This window comes from Gambusia affinis, linkage group LG01 (genome assembly GCF_019740435.1).
Source record: "Gambusia affinis linkage group LG01, SWU_Gaff_1.0, whole genome shotgun sequence".
NCBI lineage: Eukaryota > Metazoa > Chordata > Actinopteri > Cyprinodontiformes > Poeciliidae > Gambusia > Gambusia affinis.
The window spans coordinates 8,551,883-8,576,003 of NC_057868.1; the positions used below are offsets into that span (position 1 = coordinate 8,551,883).

Genomic DNA, 24,121 nt, shown 5'->3' on the forward strand with positions numbered 1-24,121 from the left:
GTACACATTTCCTTGGTAGGTTTCCAACATACTCGTCTATCACAGTGATTTAAACGGACAGCTGAACACTCTCACTTTCCCCTTCCTGACCTCAGTCACATGGCATTCACACCTGTGACTGCCCCTAGAAACTCTCGGCCGGATCGCCTGTAACTCCGCAAAACCCAAACATCCAGACGGCAAACGTGTAAGACTCCCAAGTTTTTCACTGGGAAACACTAATCTGTTCATCTGCTCAGATTATTTACTAAAACTGAAAGCATGTTGATGCAACAAATGCATTCCAAATGCCACGCCAGAGGTCTTTGAAGTAAACATGAAGCTCAAGGTTTTCTAGTTTGTTTTTTTACTTTAAGTATGCCTTGGCTATCTGCCATATAGCTAATCTTCTAAAACAAGAAATGTGGGGGAAGGTTAGAGTCATGCTTTCGAATGTAAACAGTCTTCTAAACCAGTGGTCCCCAACCACACTGGAGTCTGAGGAATCGTACACCGGATGCCGAGGGTTGAGTCTTGCGCCAACGCTGACTTCGACGATCCTCACAACGCGCATGTGGGGACCACTGTTCTAAACGATACACTTCTTTGAATCAGCAAATGGTAAGGGAAAGAGAAGCCACTAACTTAAGTTTAGATGCCCATTCAATATGTATAAATCAGGCAATTTTTGTACAGAACAACAGTGAGGCATTTCTTTTACATGCATGTCAGAAATACTGAGTCAAACTTGTGTGCAAATCTACCACAAAACCACAAACGGAAAAGTGAAGTGATATGAGATTTGTGAATAGGGCTGATAAATGTGGAATTTCTTTTTCGCCGATTCAGCAGAAGTTCATACATGTGGAGGAAGGTGGTCTGGTCAGATGAGACCAGGATTGAACTGTTTGCCCTACATGCAAAACATTGTTTGTGGACTAAATCTACCACTGTACCTAATCTTAAACACACCTTCACCAGCTGTAAACACAGCGATGGCAGTATCATGCTGTGGGGAAGCAGTTTCTCAGGTCAGATGTGGCCAGAATTGCATTTTTCTTGCCTACATATAAAATACGGTGTGGTGTTACGTTCATCTTCCAATAGGAAACTACCTTGAATCTCCATCCGGAGCTAAAGGGGGAGGTTAAAGATTATCCTTGTTTTGGAATGGCCTAGTCGAAGTTCAGACCTACAAGCAATTGAGAGTTTATGACAAAGTTCAAAGATACTCTCTGTGCAGTTTGATTTAGTTTGAGGTATTTTTCAGAGAAAAGCAAAAAAAAAAAAAAAAGTCTGTGGATCTGCAAAGCTGGTGGGGATAAATATAAAGAAACTTACGTTTAACAGCAGAGAAAGGCAATTTTTAAAAGTACCAATTAAAAAAATATATATTTTAAATGTTCCCCTTCTTCCACTTCTTATTTATACACCATTTTGTGTGGCTTTTAATCCCTTCATTGTCCCAGAAACATTTGTGGTTGTAACCTGGCAAAGTGTGAAGAGGTTTAACGTTTGAATACTTTTGCGAGGTCCGTCTCATATTTTCTGATATGAGAATTTTCTTTTCAGTGAAAATCAGTATAGGACTTTCTATATAACATATAGTTTCCCCACAAAATCAGCCTCACAGATGTGTCATACTGAAGCTTTAAAGACTTCTATTTCTCAATACAAGCCTGATTGATTTGATCACCGTAATTAATTTTTATCAAAAGGTTCGCCAACATAACACTGAAGCGCCCCTTCAATATGCGACCCACCGCATGCATCAGAATTTAATCAGCTGCTGAGTGTCTCCACTCGCCTCGGCTCTCTGGATGCTAATGAGGTTACAGCTTGTCTAGACCAATGTTCTCCCTCTGAAAGAGCTGCTGCTGCTGCTTATCTGCCACGACCTCCTTCTTCTCACCTAGTGTCCGCGTCTTCTCACCTAATCAGGCTGTGAGGTTGGAGCTGTCAGCATGCCGACAATGCCTTATCACTATGGCACTGTCTCAAGGACCGGATATAAACTTTAGTAAGTTGCAGTTGAATAAAATCTACTTTTAAGGCAAACCGAGGGCAATTTGCTGGCGAGCAGAGCTCAAATTCCTCAGCAGATGACGATTATGTTTTACGAGATGATTTAGAAAACATTCAAATAAAACTTTTTTTTTTTTTTTGTTAGCCCAAACCACAAGGTCACCTGAAATGAATTCTTGTATCAGAATTGTTTTTTTTTATTTATTTTTTATTAGTGCTGAGCTTGTTTTTGGAAGGATTTCCTGCTTCTTTGTTTCAGTCTTTGTTTCCTCGTAGATCTAGTTTTTTCCACCAAGATGTTTTTATAAGTGCCACACCTGCATTAATCTTCCGATTCCCCCCCATCATTCTTCCACTACTCCAACTTCCTCCAGCTGTATTTTACTACCTGTCATTTTTCTTGACGGTTGCTCCCATCTTAGTGCTGCGGGTGGAGTTTCGTATCACACGTGCATTTTTAACCATTTGGTGATATCCAGAGGTAGGTAGTGTCTACACTACGACTGGAAAAAAAACAATTAAACTTTTTTCTATATAGTAAAAGCAAATTTGAAAGGCCTACAGTTTCAACTGCTTTCTTGTCTCATAGTATTTAAGAGGATGGTAAGGAAAGAAAAAGGCTTTAAAAGAATTTCCTATATTGAAGCATCATTTGTCCCATTCAATTCATTTCTCGGTATTATTAGGGGTGTTGGTAATCGTGACACAGCTGATTTTGTGAGATGCTTATTTACTATTGAATATCGTTCAATGCTAATCGAGGGTGTTTGCTGAAAGGTGTCTAAGCCAAAGTTAGTTTCAGTTGCAGCTGTCGTATTTTCGTTTAGTTAATTTTTAAAAGACAGTTTCAGTTGATTTGTGCACATTCCTATTTCTGACAAATGTATTGTTCTGTATGGATAATATTTACCAGCAAGTAAAAACAGCTTCATACTTACTCATCCCTTTGTTTGTTTGTTTTGATCATGTCCATGAGCAGAATGTGGAAAAGGATCAGAAACTGAAGCTGAATCAGACTAATCATCCCTTCAAAGCAAACCTGGGGTCTAATTACGCTTTTCTTTGTGGTTGTTTTCTGTGAGAACTTTAGCACCTCAGCCTCTCAGATGGACGCCTGATGTTTGGGTTCACATATCCAGACTCCGTTTTAGAGGCCTGAGGTGTCACTTTAGCACTAATGCAGTTACCCGCCGAGTCTGGAAAAACACAGCCGAGTCATTTCTCAGGGAGAGACAAAGTTCAGCTCACCACACACGGAGAGAGGGAAATGTTTCACCTTTAGCAAGTCTAAAGCTTTCAGTTAAATGTGGTGCACTTAAAAAAAAAAAAAGAAAAGAAAAAAGAAGTACGGTAAATCCAAATTACCTTTATGGCATACAAACAAGATGAAAAAGTTTTTCAAATGGCTGTTGATGCAAGCGTAGCATTTGGAAATTATTGTAGAGTTGTTGCTGTTTGCAAATGAGTCAGGGGTTTTCCTTCCCAGTGAAAAATGAGGGACAAATATTAAGACTGATCAGTGTACTTGCTATGTGCAGTCAGTATCTCACCTGGTTGCCATCAGTGTCGTCTCAGTTTGGAGAAACAGATTAGTCGTCGAGCTAGTGGCAGTCAGAAGGAGCAGAGCTGAAAGGAAGATTGATACAATCATGAATTAAATCTCAAAAGATGACTATCTGGTGAAAAAGCAGGATAGTGTTCATTTGAAAATTTGTTTTTTATGTTTTTGTGTGAATTCTTAATGTTTTCATTCAACCTTCCTTCAAATTGAAACATTAGCATACAATTCCTGAGTATTTGGTACAAAGTGCCTTTAAACCGTGTGACCTGGGTAAACCTTTGGATATCCTTCCATAAGCTCCTCGCATTAGTTTGCTGCATTTTTTTGCAGATCTAGTTTAACTGACTCAGGTTTGTTGACTGCATTGATCCCACAGGTTCTCCGATATGCCCACACATTTTCTATTTTCTTTGCACGAAAGCTTCCTGGCCGATGTCTTGAGAAGCTGCTCAGATATTTCCACAAAGTGTACTTTTCCCCCTTCTGCAGCAAAAAACTTCACACATAAGGATTCTTCCCCTCAGACAAGCTTCATCGATTTTCCTCCAAATGAGAAGCAATTATGGCCAAACTCTTCAACGTTAGCTTCATCCGAAAATTTGGCTTTTTGTGCCCAACTATACATTTTTAAACTGTAACGTGGCTCTTATGCTGCTTTTATAGTACTGACTTCTTCCTCTGTCAGTGACCATTCAGTCCATGCCAGTGAAGCACTGTGGACAATGAGACTATCACACTAGTTTCAGTGAGAGGTCTGCACAAGGTCGTTCAGCTTTTATTCTGAGGTTGAGAATCACATTTTACACCAACAACAACGGTTCACCTCTGGGAGACAGAGCACATATGAGGCTTCATATAATATCCAGAGCAGATGAATGTGGCACCTGCAAGCATTTTGAAATGATCAGGCATAAACTAGGCTTGCAAAGTTTCATAATTCTCTTCGTGATTGCTTTTGCTTTTCTCTTGATGTCACACAATGAAGCCGTGTAGGTTAAAAACATCCACAGATGAACCTCCATGTAATTAAAATGTTGTGAAATCACATCTTTACAGTGTACAGAGCTATGAAATCATCAACTGGGCTTTCCCAAACTTTCTACAGGATTGATGACCTAGTGTATGCAAAGTCTTTTTCAAAAAGCCTTTAAGTAATTATTCAGGCATTTAGCAAATAGAACTTCCGTAATCTCTTCGAACTGTAACAAGATTCTGCTTGCTGACCACAAATTGGACATTTTAATTATGCTTCTAACTTCAACCATCAAGCAGCTTGCATTATCTAACATAAGGTTGTAGCTACAATAGTTGCACTGTACCACAATTGTATTCAGTGCTATGCTAACAACACCTGAAAAGTCAGTAATAATGTAAAATTAAACATACTGGACTGACCATTGGATTTTCCAAGGTAAGCAGTCAGAAAAACCTGCACCGGCGCCACTGGGCCCTATGACCAACTGGACTGGTATCCAATATGGCTGCATGTGGACAGAATGCATAGAACATTGCTGGTGTTAGCCATTTATTATATTAACCTCATTAAATTAATTAATACCTTGTAACCAGTGACATACATAGTCCATATATAATCATTTCATATTTGAGCGCAAAAAAATGGAAGAAATACATTGTTGTGATGTATTGGTAAAAGTAGTTAGCAACAAAACAAATAGTGGATCCCACTGTTCCAATCTGCGGGCAGTTCAACACGCTCAACTTCGGTTGGACATCTGCCTCCCCACTTTTACTTCGAAACACAGCCTCTGGATGCCATTCCTTGGAAAATAAATATTCCACACAGCGGAAAGATTCAACTGAAACCGATTGGGTATCATCATTATCCCATACCGGCTGATTTCTTTTTATGACGAACTCAAGGAGACATGAGTCACTGTTTTCTCTTTTTTATGGTTTGGTGAGGAGATGTCTTGCTGGTTTTTTTGTTGTTTTTTTTTTCTCTTTTTTTGAACAGGCGGAACAGAAACGTGTCTTAATGTCTGCTCAGCATTTCTGCTGAATTTCATCAGAGGCTGAGTTTCGCTTGCAGGTACTCTTCAAATTAGCCAATCAAATTAGAGGACTAAGTTCCAACAAGGCTCAACGATCAGGGGCTTCGGTTCTGCTATTTTAAGCATGGTGTTTTTATGTGTGTGTTTCTATAAACTATAACCAGGAAAGTACATTTTCATGCCTTGTTTACATTTAAGAAAGAGGTTATTTAAGAAATGTGTAAAATCACAGCAACATTTTAAGCTCAAAATGAAGGACAACACACAGGAAAACTAAAAACGAAATGTATCCAAAGCATTTTCTTTTCTTTCATGTTTACTACAACTGCAGCTACCGTACAGGTCTGTTTTTTGAACTGTGAGCTTGTAATAAGTGCAGATAACACACCTAATAATGCTACCATTGTAATGTCGCCACAGCGCCGCATTGAGGTTTTTAAAAGCCTCAAACTGAAATGGAAACTCTTCAGGTTGGATACGTTGAAGACACATTTAGGGTTTTCATTTTTTTTCCCATGATAACAGGTTGCAGTTGGCAAGCGGGATTGGAAACATTTCTCATGAATCACAGCAACGCTTTGATGGCATTCCAAACACAATGCCTGTCAATGCTTTGTGTGACAAAATATTCAGGAATCAGTTTCTAATTAAAAGGTGCAACATTCAAAGTTACTTTGTTTCCTCTTTTTTTTTTTTTTTTTACCTCACACAAAAACTGACTGATCTTAGTAACTCTGAAATCCATGGTCATCAAACTAATAACATAACACAAATATAACCTGGGTAAATACAAAAAGGAATTTTCAACAAGATTTTTTTTTTTCTATGAGAGAAGAAAACTTCCCGACGCACCTGGCTTAATGAGAAAAAAAGAAAACTATTGGCTCCTAAACCTAACAACTGAATGTGCCAGCAGCAACTTTCATCAAACATTTGTAATTCATGGCAACAAGTCTTTTACATCACTGTGAAGAAATTTAACTTCACTCATCTTTGCAGAATTGCTTTAAATCAGCCGTATTGGAGGGTCTTTAAACAGCCTTTTAAAAACCATGGTGTCTCATTAAATCTAGACTTTGGATAGACCACTACAACAGAGTTTTGCTAATCAGAAGTGAACTGGCTGGTGTGCTTCAGATCCTTTTCCTTTTTCATAACCCAAACGTGCTTGATGGTAAGATCCTGTACTGTTTTAATGTACTTTAAGGATGTTCTTAAGAATTTTCTTCTACAGAGCAGAATTCATGGTTTCATCAATTACAGCAAATTGTCCAAATCCTGAAGCAGTAAAAGCATCTGAGACCCATCATGCTACCACCGTTATGTCTGACTGCATGACGTCTTTTCCTAGAATGACTGCATGCTGATGAGGGAATTCGGCTAATTGATTTCAGGTGTGTCGAAGCAGAGATGCGTCTTAAAGTTGCAGGAGAGCAACTCTCAAGGTCTGGACTTGGGCTCTCATTGTCTACTAATGTTTTCTTTTTTCAGGCCTGTACTTGTCCTTATTTATCAAAAGGTCATCAGTCGGGGGAAAAAAGAAAAATCGGGAAGTTAAAAATAAAACCTATCTTATATACAGCTCAGGTAACTTTTGACTAACAAATAGGATTTTAAAAAGCGTGATCTGGACCTGACAAAGACGCTCCTGTTAACATCCTCCTTGTCTGTTGGAGCTTCAGGTGCATCAACTTTCAGCCGGCAACAGGTTGGACTGGTTGAAATTAACTGACAAACCGCAGCATGCGTTGCATGCCATGGCAAAAATGCAGCAGCTCACCGAAGCACAGTGACCTGAATACTCAGCAAAGCAAACATGACCATGACAGTTTGACTGATGCGATCAGTGAAATTACTTTAACATTGTCCATTTAAGGAGGCAGCGCTCCAAAAGATAACATTTTCTGTCGTGAGTCATCAGTGACACAAACTGGAATCTATTAGTGGAACAACAAGTTTCAAAATAACTGTTGGGGGTTTTATGTTATAGATAAGCACAAAATAATGAACAATTGACAATGATCTATATTCATTTTTTTTTTTAATAATCTGAAAAAGTGGAATATGTTTATTATCACCTCTCTTTACTCTGATGCTCCTGAATAAAATCCAGTGAAACTACTTGTATTAAGAAATCAACTGGGGCGTGCTGTGGTGGTGCAGGGGGGTTAGCACGCCTCAGTCCTCGACGCGGATGTCGCGGATTCAACTCCCGGTCCCGACAACCTTTGCCGCATGTCTTCCCCCTGTCCTCACCCGCTTTCCTGTCTGCCTACTGTTACAAAAATATGAGCCACGAGCGTCGCATAAAAATAAAAAACAAATCAACTAGATGGGTAAACAAACAGCTCCATGGAGACCAGACAAGTCCAGGAGAAAGTTGTACATACTTTTATGTAGGGTGAGGTTATTAAACTGCTTAAGGATTTAGCATGTCAGGTTTAATGCATCTGAAAAAAAATAAATAAATAAACCTGGGAATTTAGAACTATAACAATCTCACTTCTTGTGAGACACCATTAACTCCAGAAGCAGCCAATAAACCCGTGGTAACTTTAGATTAGGTGGGAAATTTTGTTGATAGGAAACCAAATAACTCCACACTCCATAAATATGGCTATTATGAAGAGCTTAGAAGAATAAAGGCAATGTCCATGTATCCCTTTATTTCTATTTCGCTGTTACATTCTGTTGTAAAACACAACAGAAATTAGTGTTTATAATGTGACAAAATATAAAGAAGTTTGTGGAGTGCAAACATGCTTGAGGCACATCTTCAGGGGAAAACAAAATGCCCTGAAGTAGAATGAAACTCCCCAGATACTCAGTTTCGAAATGACACTTGTGTGATGAAGGCCGGCAATAAATAGAAAGCCCAAGTGTGTGTGTGTTTTCATGTCTGGTCATGCCATTGGTAAGTCCCTCTATTCCCCCTGTGATTGACACACACCAACAAGTGAACTCCTGGTAGCACTGATCGCCCCACAATAAGCTCCATTTGGCTCCTGAAAGGTGTGAAATGGCTCACTTCTTCCCGAGTCCCCCTTGCCTTTGTTGTGGGGTCTGATTTTAGCAGACAGAGGCAGCTTCACAGGGAGTGAGAATCCTTCTGCTTATTCACCAGGCAGCCAGCCTGTGACACAGCCCTGAACTCCACCCCCTTTTTACGCACAGCACTCACGCTCACACACTCTGACTTCATCAACGCTCTCCCTGCCCAGCGCTCACACAGAACAAGTCTGACTTTTGCAGGGAGCACAAGGTTCTCTCTAGACGGCGCTCCTCCATCACAGACGGGGAACGGTACAATTTATTTAATTTTTTTTGTTGTCTTCAGAGCTCAGCTCCACAGGTCAGAGCAGCATGGGGAGCAGCATTTCATGTGTCCCCCAACATAACTTCAGGTACTCCAGCAAGAGTTTCATTCGCAGAAACAGGTAAGAAGAGCTCACCCCATCCAGGTTTTCCAAACTTGCGCTGCTGTATTCTCCCAGCACATGTCATGCTTTGTTATTTTAGGCTCAGTATTTCAGCTGGGAGGAATTCTTGGTGTCTGTCGAGTTTGAGCTGAAGGTTGTGAATGTTATCAGGCTTGGTTGTGGATCAGGTGGTGATACTGGATGGACACCCAGTCGTGCCCGTGCACAAGTGTCAATGATCCAGTTACCATTCTTTTTGCTTCTGAGGTAACCTCTCAGCTGACACTAAATCTAGAACATAGAACTTGACCTTATTTATTCATGAAAATTACAATAACAAAAAATTAAATTTTTGTTGCGCCACTAACATGTGATGACTTCTTGTGGGGAGTGACCTACTATTATGACTTTAGAACAGGACACATTAGTGGATTATATTTTGTTTTCTATATAGTTTCCTGCACCCTCCTTGGATTAAATGCCTGGGCATGTCCCAACTCTGCAGCACAGTCACATCTGATTGTGATTGGCTTATTGTGGATGCAGTTTTTAATCCACTGAGATCTGATTTACCCCATTTCAGATAAGTAATAATAATGTAAAAAAGGAGAAAAGGTGGTAGCTCAACAAGTGAAACTGGAACAGCGAGCTTCTAAACGGGATTCATGTTTCCTGTAGCCTTCTCTCTCTTTGTGACATTGTATCAGGTGAGGCTCAGGTATTCCCCAAAGAAAATGAGGACGAGCTCTGCTGAATGCCACAGCAGTGACTTGGGGAATGTTGGGTGTGCAAAACGATTACCTGTCTATTATTTACAATGCATACCTCTTTCGCTTTACAACTGCAAGATTGCATGACAGTGTGAGGCTTTCAGACTTTCCTTTGTGTCCGAGTCAATTCAAAATAAAAAGAGATGTAAAAAAAAAAAAGGAACACTATCACTCTCTTGACACCCATGAATGATTAATTCTGGATGTGGACTTCATGAATACAGACCTTGGTTCCCAACACGCAAACAAAAGGCTGCGTTGTTGCACGGCGAGGACACTGGCACACATGTGCGCAGATAAGCAGATAAAGTACGAGCTGACACCGTAAAAAAAGTAGCACCAGTTTTATCTCTGCAGCGACCGTGCTTCCTTATAAAAATGTGACAGTAATGGTAACAGATGAACAGCATGCAAAACAAAGGGGGACATTGAGTGCTGATTTTCCTATGCATATGCTCACCATCAGAGGCACAAGACCTGATTGTCCTTTTAAATGGCTGTCGTTGATGGAGTAAATGCAATGGAAGTGACTTTGATTAACTTGGGGAAAAAACACACACACAATTAGCAGTCATTAATCTACAGCAAAGCTTTAACTGGATATATTCTCTTTTTTATTTACATGTATTCTCTCCACCAAGAGCAGGAAATTATCTTTCCCAACTGTGAACAATAGAAATCCACTTCAGACATTACAAAGTTCAGATGATTATTTTTGCACAAAAAAAAAAAAGATTCTGGAGTTGACATTTTTACTTCCTTGCAGACTTTGATGTGAGGTTACCTTAAACCATTATGGGTCTATGTGTTTGTTAGTCACAGTTAATGCATGTTCCACACTTACCCAGGATTGCATCAGAAAAGCGTTAGCGCCACCCACTGCTTGGAGTTATGTGAAATTATGTGTAATTTTTCAAATATTTTAACTAGACAGAAAAACAAATTTTCTATAAATAATTGCAAAATATTTCAGTAATTATTTATTTGCAATCAGCATGGTTAGCAAAGTTAGCATAAGAAAACAGCATCTCTGAGTTTTCCATTGAGCAGGTGTTTGCAAAGTTTTCACCTTCAAACTTGCAAAAACACTTTAAGACACTTCTGAGTCTGACAATAATCATGACAATGACGGTGTATTACATTGCAATAAAATGTCAACATCAACAGGATCCACAGCTAATGTTTCTTTTGTCTTTTGTTAAAACATCCCAACGTAGCCATACTCTGCTCTGGCTTCCTGTTTTCTGCTGCTTGCTCTCTCTCACTTTCCTGCAGCCTGAGTGAATCACAGTTTTATTTGAAACAGCTTGTTCCATATTTGTGCTTCCTCTTACATAGTCTACAAATACATATCAATACTAAATTAGCTAACTTTATGAGTCTAATTACTCAGTAACTACACTCAAGCCAGGAGCATTGTTACCGTGACTAGATATGCTGCTTTCACTGGTTGGAAAAAGATCTGACCTTTGAGAGTACAACATGCCAGACAATCTGAAGATCAACCAAGTGACCTGCCAATTTTTCTGTGAATCTCTAATCATGGTAAACATCTAATTGTGAGCATTAACAAATTACATTCTTGTCTTTCATGCAGCAGTCGTCTGTTTCGCAAGAAGAATCCCCAAGAGGGACAGGAGAAATCCAACAGCATCATAAATATCCTGTGCACAGTCACTCCAAGGAAGGTAAGAAACTCCTTCATCTCCCCTGACACAGCGATAACACAGCAATAAATCATCCATTCGACATAAAAAAAATGCTCTACATACAAACATTCCTCGGTGATCTTACCCCAACTTTTACTATTAAAACAGTTTCTGGATGTTCATGTTTCTGTGACTGGTTGCAGGAAATGTCTCCTAAAGATCTACAGACGATAGAGAATATAAAATGGGACCCTCCTTTCGCCTATGACCCGGCCAGTGGGTGGAAGAAGAGCAGCATCAATGTGAAGAATTTCGGACGGATGATTCACAGCTCCAAAGTTCGTTTCCGTTTCCTGCACTGCCAGGTGAGCGGAACAAAATAATTTAGCAATGACTGCATGATGAAATGTCAGGAAAGCAACAATAAAAGAAAAACAAACATCACCTCTAGCTCCTCAATGTGGTTTGTGACATAGACCGAGCCCAGAGTGACACATCATCCCAGTCATCCGTTTGAAGCCTGGGAAATCCAGATCTGAACAAAACAGGTGGAAAGTAACAGGGTTGCTCTACAGTTTTTGAGACCACACTTTGGTTTTGACGTGGTGGCTGGTTGTGAATAATCCACTCGGTTTCAATCAAACAAGATCGCAAGACTGTGTTTGGACATGCTCTCATCTACCGCAGTTGTGAAACCTCCTCAACACAGTTAGAACCTCAGGGTAGAGAGAGTTGTTCTGATCACAGGGGCTGATAGAGGACATGTCGGCTCCTTGCGGTGGGAAATGTGATTTTTCAGAGCTGTGTCACAACAACATTGTCAGAAGTGTAGGACCAAAGATTGATTAAAGGACTAGCGTCACAATGGCAAAAGAACACAGTGTATTTTAACAAATCACACATACAGAGAAACTTGAACATTTTGTGAGTCATCCAATGCTGAATGAACTAACTGTAACATTTTTGGTTTAATTTTTGTATATTATGATTCATTTAAAAAATTTCTCTCTCATCCTACGTTTTGAATTTATTAATTAATGGCTTTCCAACTCCGCTGCAGGACATACACGACTGCTACTTGGATCTCTTTGAATCACATCTCCATTTTGTCTCCAACAACACAACTGGGCTAACCTATCAGGTGAGGACTTTTCAAATACACAGTGACACACTGTCTCAGCTATGTATATCTTTTTAACTTTTACAAGTTTGATTTTATGAATTCATAAATTTTGATGCGTACCCCCTCTTGGCTACCAGCACGTTGTTGGTAAACAGAAAGTATGATTAAGTTACTTCAGCTGTCTCGTAAAGCGACTGCGGCCATTAATCATCCGCTTACTGTGCATGCTGGGAACTCAACCGCCTGCCGAAGAGAGACAGCTACGCACCTGCGCGCGGCGTTAGTCAGACTGCAGACAAGCTCAGAAAGAAGACAGACAGGGATTCATTACTGATTTACACAGGCTGACCTCAGTAACATGGTGAATTGTCCCTTAATGTTGTAAAAATCTGATCTGAATGACATCACAAACAGGGGAACGTGTTACACTGTGGCTTTCAAGCTGTGGTACCAGAACCACTGGTGCTGCTTGGGCTACCCTTAGTTTTACTCAGTGGAAAATGTGTACTTAAGTGCAAGATAAACCCAAATCTATTAGCTGTTCTGAACCAGGAACAAGCGTTTGTCGCTACTCAAGCTGGGTTACACACAGTCACTCCACCTGCATAAATACAGAACGTGTCTGGTAGCTGCTTGCTTGTGGCTTTGTGTCTAATATATTCTCGTTACTTTGCACAGGGAACTCTACCACTGAAGGAGCTTTCTATCTGCAACCTGCAGCAGAACTGTAATCACAGCCAACCAGAGGAATACGCCTTCCAAATAAACGGTACGTTTGTCTTTGGGAGAAACAATCCAGGCCGTTGTTGGCACAGAGAGCTGGTATGTTATAATCATCGGTTGTGTTTTATTAGTTATCACTCGCAATAAAAATACAGAGAGTTTAGAAGTTACAGTGAGATTTCAGCATCTTATTTTTATGTATTTTTTGGTTTAAAACACACTATTTTCAGGTTTCAGCCTCCCCCGTTTTATCCTGTTTCAGTGATTCAAAGGTGCCGTGACCCTCCTCACCTCTTCACCTCCAGTCAAACTCCAGACTAACTAGAGCCAGGACCCCTTCACCCATCGGTCAGGCGAGGGCGGGGGGTAAACTGGTCTTAAAAGCCTTGCTTGTTAGACAACAGGTGCACCTCAGTCAGCCCAGCTGTCGCGTTGAAAAGCCCGGCTACTGCTCTTAACCTTGTCACTTCGCATGATCTATGACGCAGTCCAAAAACTGCAGATCAATATCTGCTGGAAATATAAATTTGCTGTTTTTCTCTTGAGAAAACGAGCAAACAAAAACCACTTTGGGATAATCTTCCTCAGTCGTGGCAGTGTAAGGTTTCTGTTATTGTAGCTCCTCATCATTTCCATCTGACTAAAGTCTTCGCTGTCAAAATATATAAACTCTTTGGTGATCCTTTTATCGTAAATTAGCCTTGCAGTTTGTCAGGTCAGACTTCCCACATTCCAGTGTTATGTTTCAGCACTCATATTCTCATATTCAGGGGAAGCGTTCCTCACTGAGGAACGCTTCCCCTGAACCCTTTTTCTTGCCATTTGGGAGGCCTCACTGACAGGAAACTCAGCAAGAAGGAAGGAAGGATAAGTTCTGAGTCAAAGGAAAGATATGATGTAGAGTTGCTCCGCGAGATGAATGTTGGCTTGTTAGAAGGTGACGAAGCAAACGCAACTCCGGAGGATGTTGACGAGTTCCTGGAAGACCCTGAATAGTTTAAATTATTGTGGTTGTGAAAGTCGGCTAATGATGGATAATTGCTTGTAACAACAGCTTGTAACTTCTGTAAACTAACCGATGGTTTAAATACTCACATCTTGCTGGAATTTAGTAGAAAAAAAAAAACCTTCAAGAGAGTGAAACAGTTCAAGTAAAAGCCCTTAATTTAAAGCCAGTAAAAGAAAAACAACTCCCAGCCAAGCTACTGCTTATCGCGGAGCGGTCAACGTTCAGCGGTTCAGTTCCAGACTATTAGAGTACAAAGCCACAGGCTGAAATGAAACAAAATATCTCTGGTGGTTATCTGTGGTATGTGCAGGACTGATAGGTAGAGGGGGATTGCAGCTTGGATCATCCTGGCCCTGTTTGCCCCCTCTGGGTAAGAGCAGTCTGTGGGAGGCAGCTCTTGCTCCAATCTTCAAAATACCAAACACAGCAGGTCAACGAGGCCTTCAGGAGCTTACATGTGGTCTGCATGTGTTAACTTTTCCTGTATTTGTTGCGTAACCTGCAGTAAACAAAGTTGGAGAGTGATTTCCTTCTTGTTTATGCTAAAGTGACTGAAGGGCACACCCGAATGACTCGTTTTCTTTTCAATACCGTCCGTCAGGTGTCAGCCTGAACCCCATCATCGTCTACTGCGCCAGTCAAGAAGAAATGGACCTGTGGTTTGGTCTCCTCAAGGAGAGCATCGAGCAGAATGGAGGCACTGCCATCCAACCTGAAAACTACACCAGAGTGAGAGTACGTCACAGAAGAAAAAAGTTACTTTTCCTCCTGGATATTATTTTCAAACTCAAAGGCCTTGCTTGACTGTATATTTTAATCTACCTGAACTTTTGTTTCCAGCCACTCCTGATAAAACAGGATGTGTGAGTGTGCAAATACAGTGAGTCACTTAAGGACGCTGCTGGATTTCCTTGAAGCCCTGCATAACAGGGAGAGGCTTGGACCGCATTACGACCTACTTTAAACTGAACAGGGTTGAAATGCTGACCCCAACCTCACAGGAGGTTGACGAAACACGCAAGTCTGGATGTGCCATAAGAGAACAAAACAACAAAAGTAAAGCACCACATAGTATTATCAGCATTTTAAAAATTTGGTTCATCCTGATACGTGCAAATGGTCCATAACGAGCAAAAACGTAATTGCTACTTGTCTAAACATGCCCATAAGAGCAATAACCAAAACATTTAAAAACTTGGAAGTGTCACAAAGAACTTTGTTTTGCTGCAATGCACCATAAACAGAAAGGTTAGGGGGTTAAAAGAAACCCTCCCAAATTCACTCACTTAAAGTAAAGTGAGTTTACTTTAAAATGAATTTACTTTAAACACATCTCGCCAGTGTAGTAGATGTTTAAAAACTCTTTGAATTTAAGGCATTTCCTATTCCAAGAATAGAAATCAGATCATGATCATTCACACTTGACAATCCTGCTTCAATTTTACCTTTCTGCAGCTAAACCAGAACAAATCTGAAGGAAGAGAGGAGCTGAGGAACTCCATCAACAGAGAGCCCATCTATGAGTGGGAGGGCTCTCAGAGGGACAGCCTGGGCCCCATCACCTACGTAACTAAAGTCCGACTGCAGCACCTGCCCTGCCAGGTATGACTCTACCTGTCCTTATCAGAAGTGAATCAATGCTGCTGGTCACTCGCATGTTTCTGGAAAGTACAGCTGAGTCTAATTCATGACACAAACATGTTTCCAAAGTGTGGGAATTTCTTCTCACGCTGAATAAAAGCAGGATAACATCACCTCAGAAGACAGGTGACTCATAGTTTTCAAATTGCGCAACACTCTGCATTACCACAGCACAATGCAATGGGTGAATTAAAAGGAAGTCCATATTTTTCCCTCAGTCTAAATATGCACCATGCAGTTCCTTACAAGTGCACCTCAGAGTTGGCAGCATTTAACCAGATGGCAAGACGTATCAGTGAAAAGAATCAGATAAGAGCTCTATAAATATTGCTACAGCAGCTAATCAAAGCAGAAGTTCTGACACGTCTAGCATGAATATCTGTTAATTCTTCATGGGAAGCAGCGGCAGCTCTATTGATGTGATTTAGGGCTTGGGCGTGAGATAGGCATTTGCTCGGCTCACAGAGCAACTCGACTCACCTCACAGCTGGAATGTCAGCTGTCCGTCCAGAGACACGCCCTCTCCAAGAGAGAGGAAACATAAACTCTGTCAGTCTGCCACACCTTTCAATGCCCCATGAACTGGTTCGACCTGAGATCTTACGGGGAACTTCTCAAAGGAGAATTAAAACATAAAGCTTGTTATTTGTTTTTGTTTGCACCGGATCTCTCTGTCTTTTCTTTTCTGGAGTTCTCAGGGTTTGCCTTCTTTCCTTGAGAACAATTTAGATACCTGTTTATCTTTCAGAACCTTAAGGGTGTAGTTTTAAACTTTTTTAAACAGTGTCCTGTTAAAATGTCATAGGCACCTAATGTTTTTTTCTTGCAGAAGATAACTCTTTTGGCATCTTCATTTTGTAACAATCCTGGTCAGTTGTTCCCAGAAGCTAAATGCTCCTAGTACAACAGTTTATGCTAATGATATTTTTTTAAATAAATATTAGAGGTTACATGCAGTAAATAACTCCATTAGAGCCCTCATTTGGTATTAATCCAGATTAGCTGGTCCAAGAGGCTAAAGCTAACAGCTAGTCTGAGTCACACTGAAAGCAAAGTGTATTTCTACTGTTTTAAAATAGTAAGCTAGAATGTCATAGCCATTGGCTTTTGTATGTAAGAGAACAACAATAGGAATTGTCTGTGTTAATGGTTTAATCTTTAAAGAGAACCTAGAAACTACTGAAAGTTGAAAGTTTACCACCTGATAAAATCATTGCAGAGAGAAAAGGAAACAGTTCTTCATTACTACCATATCTTCACAGGAACAAAGTGACAGATTGCTGGTGATGTACCCTTCCACCCTGATCATCTTATCAGAGGAGAGCAACGGGCTCTTCTATAAGGTAATGTTCACCCCGTTATACTCTTCTACTTAAAGATTGTGCTCCTATTAGTCTATGTGTTTCCATGAAGGAGTTGTTCTAAAGTGTCCTTTTGATTACAGGGCAAGCTTCCACTCAACATGATTACAGTAACCACTCCCTGTCAGGATGTTAAGCCCAACACCTTTATGATCGAAGGTAGGTGTGTTGAATCAGCAGCACTGGCACGTTGATAAGGGAACATTATATGTTTTATGCTAAGTGGCTAGCTCTTGAATTGTCTTGCGTCACAGAGCGTAACCCCTCAATGAATGAGAGGGGAGTTTTTTTACGCTTGTTGAATAATGTTCTTACTGTAGCACATTCCAGTGAGCAAGCAGACCGAATGACAGTCTTTGTTTCTCTGTCCGCTCTTCACAGGCAAGCTGATCAACCCCATAGTGGTGTCCTGTCTGGACAGGACAGAGTTCTGTGACTGGATCCAGCAGTTCAAAGCCGCTGACGTCCCTGTTCTCAGCCCTCCACCCCCCGTGTATGACATCATATACACGCCAACAAACAAAGAGGTGAGGGCTGCTCCCTGTCACACTCACAGAAACATTATGCTGCTGTCTACAGCTGATGGTGAATTTAAAGAGCAAATACATCTGCTAAACTGGTAGAGCAGGAATAGAGCCATGTGGTGGGGAAACCATGAGCCCTAGAAACTATTTATGGAAAATAATTCCACGATGTTTTTGTATTACTAGGTAGTAATACCTTGCATTCTTTCATCTCTAGCAAGCAACAAAGTTTGATAGATGGAGTGGAAACAGCCAAGGAAGAGCGGAGTCGCTCAAATACAGCCAGCCGCCAAGCGGGCGAGGGTCCTTGAACCTTCAGGTACCAGTTCATGAGGAAAACCTGATGTCTCCAGGATACGCTGAGCCTCTCTGTGTGAGTCAACCTTGTCCTGCTCATTCAAACAATAGATCAGTAATCATTGAAGTGAGCTTCCCCCTTGGCACATTTTGCAAAGTCCAGATTAGCTTGTTTCTAGGGGCTGAAGCAGACATTATAGTCCAAGAGCAGCCAAAACCAGAGCAGATTTCTGTTCAGCTGCAATCCTAAAAACATCATGGCCATTTATGGAAACTATTTTATCAACCTTCAAAGTACCATCAGGGTTGCATTTAATAGTTATTGTAGGGAAGCTTATGTCTATTTTCAGGGGAAGTGGAGAATGGAGGTGGTGTTTCACTGACGATCTTCCTGTTTTATGCAATAGCCTACCTCTATTTCCTGCCTTTAAAGGTTCTTCTGCTTCTAGATCTGCCCAGTGCGTACATGAAAGCAGTTTTAGGGTTTATATAAAAGCGTCTAAATAAACCACAACAATACTTTTGATATTGTAGTTGTGTTAAGATGTTAGAGGTCCACTTTGGTCTTGTCAGGCTTTCCCTCAGCAAGCTCAACTAATCTGGATTCAATCTAAATGGAGAATCCTAGAGAGCCATCTGCTCCAGGTTAAATATTAATTGCTTGCTTGTAAAATCCTTAACTATCCCTTTTAAAGTTTTAAACTAATCAAACAAACAACAATTAATATGGTTGGAGTTAGTTGTCCTCGTGTCACCAGCGAGCATTTCAGAGAACTGAGTGACACCTTTTATCAAATAAATGAATAAGCATGGGCTAAGCCCAAGGTACTCCTCTTACTACTGTTCAGGTGGTGAGCCATAACACGGAAAACAAAACGACAAAATCCCCTCCAGATGCACTTCTCAAAGCTCAGACTCAGCAGAAAAAGTTTGATTGTAAACTTCTGATTCCTTTTGAAGTCCAGAGGCTCTCTGCATTATCAGGACCTCTGACCAAACTCCCCCGGATGTAGAGTTTGCATCCTCCCTGCCGGTCCAATTAGCTTAAAAAGAGGGCCGAGTGCCCAGAAGTAATGTTGCTGCTAAACTTTTGACCTTAACCACAACTCTTCCAATTAATTTGATGGAAATGTTTTTCTCTAACTCTCAAATGACTTTGTTAACTAAAAACAGACTATGACACCACAGAGTCAAGTCTATTGGCTGTCAAGAAAACTCGCATGGCTGCCTTTCCCCCCTGAATGTGACTCTTGCTCCCTACAGTACAGCTCCAGTCGCCCCTCCTCAATCGAGACGGCCCGACTGGGCAGCAGGACCAACAGCGTGTCCTCCCAAACCAGGCCGGACCGCGACCCGAGACCTTTGTCACTGCGCTACTCCTCGCCGCAGCACGGCTCCTACCTGCAGCCTGCGGAGAGCGCCCCGCTGTCTCAGATCTACAGCACTCCCTACTCCGCCCTGCACCGTGTCAGCCCTCAGCGGCTGGAGAAAGCCCCGCTGGTCAAGGTAAGTCGGTCTGGTGTCGAGCTCGATAACCAAATATTCCCTTTGAGACTGTTGGCTCACTTTACATGCCATGTGTGCAGAAACTGAAATAGAAACAGTCAGTAGCAAGATCGTGGGAGGGTTCAATTTCTGGGGTTAACAGATGGGAAAAATACAAACTGGGGCCGAAAGATCAATCAGTTTAATCATGCATATAATTTAACATCTATTATGATTCATAAACAAAGTGTTCTTTACTGCCCTTCTGCTTCAAATATTGGTCTGAGATTATTCAAAATGTTTATTTAAATTGCATTAATTTTTGCTTCCTAAACTCACATTTGATTCTGTTTGGATCAGTCTAACAGCTGGAGCACACCACAGACATCCCTGAACTACTCTCTGAGTGCCAGCCAACGCCACTCTGACTTGTGCGCCCTGCGTCAGCCCTTGTCTCCCCTGTACGATGAGCCTTGCACCCCAGAGATCTTCAGCCTGGAGGAGCCCAGGCCAATGGTAAGTGGGTCAATGACACTGGATCTTTAGTTTCAGTTTACACCTGAACAGACTGCCTGATATCAAGCAGTGCACACCAACAAACTCAAGGACATTGTTAGTGCAGGAACTTTTTTACTCTGAGGAAGTTTCACAAAAATAATGTAAAGCCAGATAAAACTGTTGGAAGCCTTGTTTCTAGAAGACAAGCCTTGTAACAGGTACAGAAACACATTTATTTCAAATATTTTGTCTCTCTCTCTTTCAGCAGAAGAACTGGAACAAACCAATTCAACACAGCCATCAGGATGCCCATCTCCTACCCTCGTCTTTCCAGCTACGCACTCCCCCCATGGGGAGACGCACTGGGAGAAACCTGGTCCTGGCCAACACCCAGGCGCAGGTCTCAGGCCTAGATGTGGAAATGCCTCAAAGCCAAGCAGAGCAGAGAGCAGAGGCCGTGTCGAGGCTGAAGCTCCTGCCGATGCCCGGTCACGTCCAAGAGCAGGTGAGGCAGGAAACAGGTCCACACTTCCCAGGACGCTCCAGTTTCTGGAATGCTAGTCTTCAAAGAGAAATACCAGGGCACTATGAGGAATAAGAGCTAGTTTATATACTTGTGCTGGAGGGGATATTTAAACAGATGCTGCAAGTGAAAGGCACGCTATGGAACATGGTGATTGTTTGTTGATTTTTTTCTGTTTTCACATCTGCTGACAGATGCATCTCCCATCAAGCTCAGTGAGGAACGCTTATCCTGCGCCTTATGGCTACTCACTAGGTAAGAATTTATGAAGAACTCCTTTGCACTCATTGGTTTCTGTTTTAACTCCAGGGTTCAGGTGTGCTCATACAAAAGTCTTAATATCTCTTGAACTTTTACCCATTTTGTACAGTTACACACCCCAAGCTTCAATTCATTGGGTTTTTAAGTAACAGACAAACACAATGCTTAGTGGGAGGAAAAGAGATGTGGATTTCTACATCACAAATATAAGAAAAGTGTCCAATGTATTGTACTCGGTCACCTTTTTTTCCCGATGCTCTTAATTAAAATCGAGGAAGTCAACAAACTTTCAAAAAGCACCTATTAAGGACATAATGTCCGTTGGTGTTTAATCTCAGTATAAATTCACCAATTCTATGAAGGCCTCAGAGACACTTTGTAGTGGCATAATGATATCCGGGGAGGGGAGAAGACTCTGGGTGAACGGTATCTGATGGTGAAACACGAAAGACTTAACACCGGTAAAGCCCTGTGGGTTCGGTACGCTCATGTATCACGCGAATTCAGCGCTATTTCCAACCCGGACACACGCGGAATATTTATCTGCGGAGGAGCCAAGAGCAAGATTTTGTAGCGCAACTTTAAAAAGTGTCACCGACACAAAACAGAGAGGACTCCCGGGTACTTTCTAATGTTGCTAAAGAAGCTACAATTGAGAAAGAAAAGTGGACCGTCACCGAACCACAGCTTTCTGTCACCGTCTTTCCAGCCACAATAACTTTACTGAATTACTCACCTAAAACAACGTTTGAAACTAATTGTATGGGAATTTTCTCTCACCTATAGATTCTCTCACCTATCCGGAATATTAATATTCCGGATTGTGGAGAAAAGTCCAAATAGCTACCTGTAGCATCCGTTGACAAGATCGAATTTCCCCAAGAGTTGTACATGCTGCGTTCAGGCGCAGCTGGGAAACTAGGTTATCAAAATAGCAAAACAACTCCAAATTGATTTGAAAGTGTTTTATTCTAAAATATGGACACAGTCTTATTTCAAAATGTCAGAACACTGACATTGACAGTGGTTGTTTTGTTGTATAATCTATCTACCTAAGCATTGGTTACGCCTGCTTAAGCTTCTTTATGAAATGAGGAAAATCCAACCAAATCTCCTTCAGTTCTATGCATGCCACTTTTCAAGTTTCTGAACATAAAATCTATTTTACTTTTGAAGTAAGTTTTGTTGTTGTTTTTAGTTATTAAAAAATCCTCATACACACTGATGTTGTTCCGTGATTAAAGGTTACTAAGCCATGACCTTAAAACCGGGATAAGAACCTGGTTCAAGGTTGGTCTATACGTAAAATCTGTGGGAACAGCACAAAAGGTGAAAAGGGTCAAGAGGTGTGAATACTTTTGCAAGGCACTACATGCATACAGTAAGTGCCTCTAATTGTGACAAAGACGCTGCGTTTGAGGATTGGATGGAAAAACAGGCACAATAATTGGCACCCTTTAAATCTAGACCTCTGACAAATGTGATTGATGGAACTTAGATGTAACTAAATGGCTAATTTAACACTGGATACACTCGGTTTGGATTGTTTGAGCTCTTGCTTCTGTCAGCAATATGACAAATGGTTGAAAGGTTACAGAAGTTAAGGCGCATTAAGTGTGCAAAACGTGCCTCTGGAGCGGGGCCTATTCGTGTGACGTCTCATGATTAAGAACGTTCAGACAGGTTATACATTTTCTTTGTGACTGACAGGACGCAATAGAACCGTCTGATAGTAATTTATTACAAAGAGATTCTTTGGCAGGTTGGTGACATGTCATTTCATTTGTCAACTTGCATCTTTTTGTATTATTAGAAGAGTAACAATGAGTTTGTTGCGGCATGCTACTCCTCAGGATTTACTCTGCGGTTGTAGTGTGGAACAAGACAAAGACACACCTACTCTGGGACTTTGTCCAAGTTTGTACAATCATAAAAAAGTTTGTTTGAAACTAATTGTATGGGAATTTTCTCTCACCTATAGATCGCCATTCTTACCTCGAACCCACGGACCCAGATGACCAGGAAGTAGACTATGACAACATTTGGGAGTACGACGGTGAGACTGGGATGATTCAGCCGGCGTGTGGAATTTCGACACAGTGGACAGGATTAGACTTTGGGGCCCAGGGCCTTGGTCCCATGGCAACTCGGCAGAAATGGTGCTAAAACAAAACAAAAGGCCCGGCACTCGTCTGGACGTGCGCAAACATCAGATCACTATCACAGGGATAATAAAAGCCAACGGTTGTGGCCGGAGCATCTGCTGTTGTGTACAGTGTGGAGTAACAAATCTGAGGAAGTGCTTTGTCAGATGTCGGGAGAGTGGGAGAAAAAATAAGACAATGCAACAGACGCATTTCACTCGTCTGGTTCATTTGTAGCATTTAAGATGGGCACATACAGTGCCTTGTATGTAACTTTATAATAATAATAATTATTATTTTATGTATTATTTAACTCCATTGTTGCTATTTCATTTGCATTATCTTTATAATTCTTTCATGTACTGTTTCATTTTGTTTCTAATCTAAATCAGTAAAAGCATTCCATTACAGCTTGACTTGTTACAAAGTATGTGATTATGTTGTTTGTAAATGTTGTACATTTAATAAGCCGCATTGTTAACGGAAAAAGATGCGGCTTGAACCGATTGTCCTAAAGGTGCTAACATTGTAAAACTTTACACAATGTAAATGTGTGACTTTTCTATTTTTGTTTGGTGTGTTTTTTATTATTAATTTTTGAAAATAAAAGAGTGGAAAATATACCCACAAGTTTGTCTCTTTATTTCGAACATTTTTGGTGTGACAAAGTTGTAGGATGATCTTTGAAATTATTTAGAAACTGTTTTTTTTAAAAACCGAGGTGAAAAATAAATGCTAAACATAAAACATAAAAAAGAATACTTGAAATGTAAACTTATAACAAAAAAGAGATTATCTTTTATGAAAAAAAGGCTTTCCTAATTATATTGTCAGATTCTAATATGTTCAGATTTTAGAGACAGATGTCAGCTTAATAAGCATATTTGTTAATTTAGTTCTGGTTTTACATCTGGGATCATCCTTTGCATGTTATTATTGTGTATGACTGGTTTTTCTGTATTTCTTTAAAGGTAAAATCTAATTCTCTTTCTGTATGTCTGTGTTTTTATGTCCTGTGTGTCTCTGTGATGGACTGTCTGTCCAATGTGTCTCATTCCTCTCACACTTTGACTGCTGGTAAAGGCCGGTATAGAAAACAAACAAAGGGCTTAGTGTG

At 40.8% G+C, this 24,121-nt stretch overlaps 1 protein-coding gene and 1 long non-coding RNA gene across 3 annotated transcripts; one reads left to right on the forward strand and one right to left on the reverse strand.

Annotated features, from left to right (window-relative positions):
- Positions 1–8,720: 8,720 nt before the first annotated feature.
- Positions 8,721–23,634, forward strand: plekhn1 (pleckstrin homology domain containing, family N member 1). Of its 2 annotated transcripts, none has more exons than XM_044122582.1 (16): positions 8,721–9,014; positions 11,364–11,454; positions 11,619–11,780; positions 12,476–12,556; positions 13,217–13,307; positions 14,872–15,005; positions 15,726–15,872; positions 17,174–17,254; positions 17,356–17,431; positions 17,654–17,799; positions 18,014–18,169; positions 19,357–19,599; positions 19,939–20,094; positions 20,342–20,581; positions 20,794–20,854; positions 22,842–23,634. In XM_044122582.1, the coding sequence occupies exons 1-16, from the start codon at positions 8,941–8,943 to the stop codon at positions 23,024–23,026; spliced, it is 2,124 nt and encodes a 707-aa protein (XP_043978517.1). In that variant the 5' UTR covers positions 8,721–8,940; the 3' UTR covers positions 23,027–23,634. The 2 variants fall into 2 exon arrangements, with proteins under 2 accessions (XP_043978517.1, XP_043978525.1); XM_044122590.1 differs by having other exon boundaries at positions 8,807–9,014; positions 20,345–20,581; positions 22,842–23,628.
- LOC122834302 lies at positions 11,667–22,835 on the reverse strand. Its single transcript, XR_006371174.1, has 3 exons — positions 21,641–22,835; positions 11,861–11,950; positions 11,667–11,768 (listed from the first exon to the last, which is right to left on the reverse strand). It is a non-coding gene; the product is annotated as an uncharacterized LOC122834302 (long non-coding RNA).
- Positions 23,635–24,121: the final 487 nt, after the last annotated feature.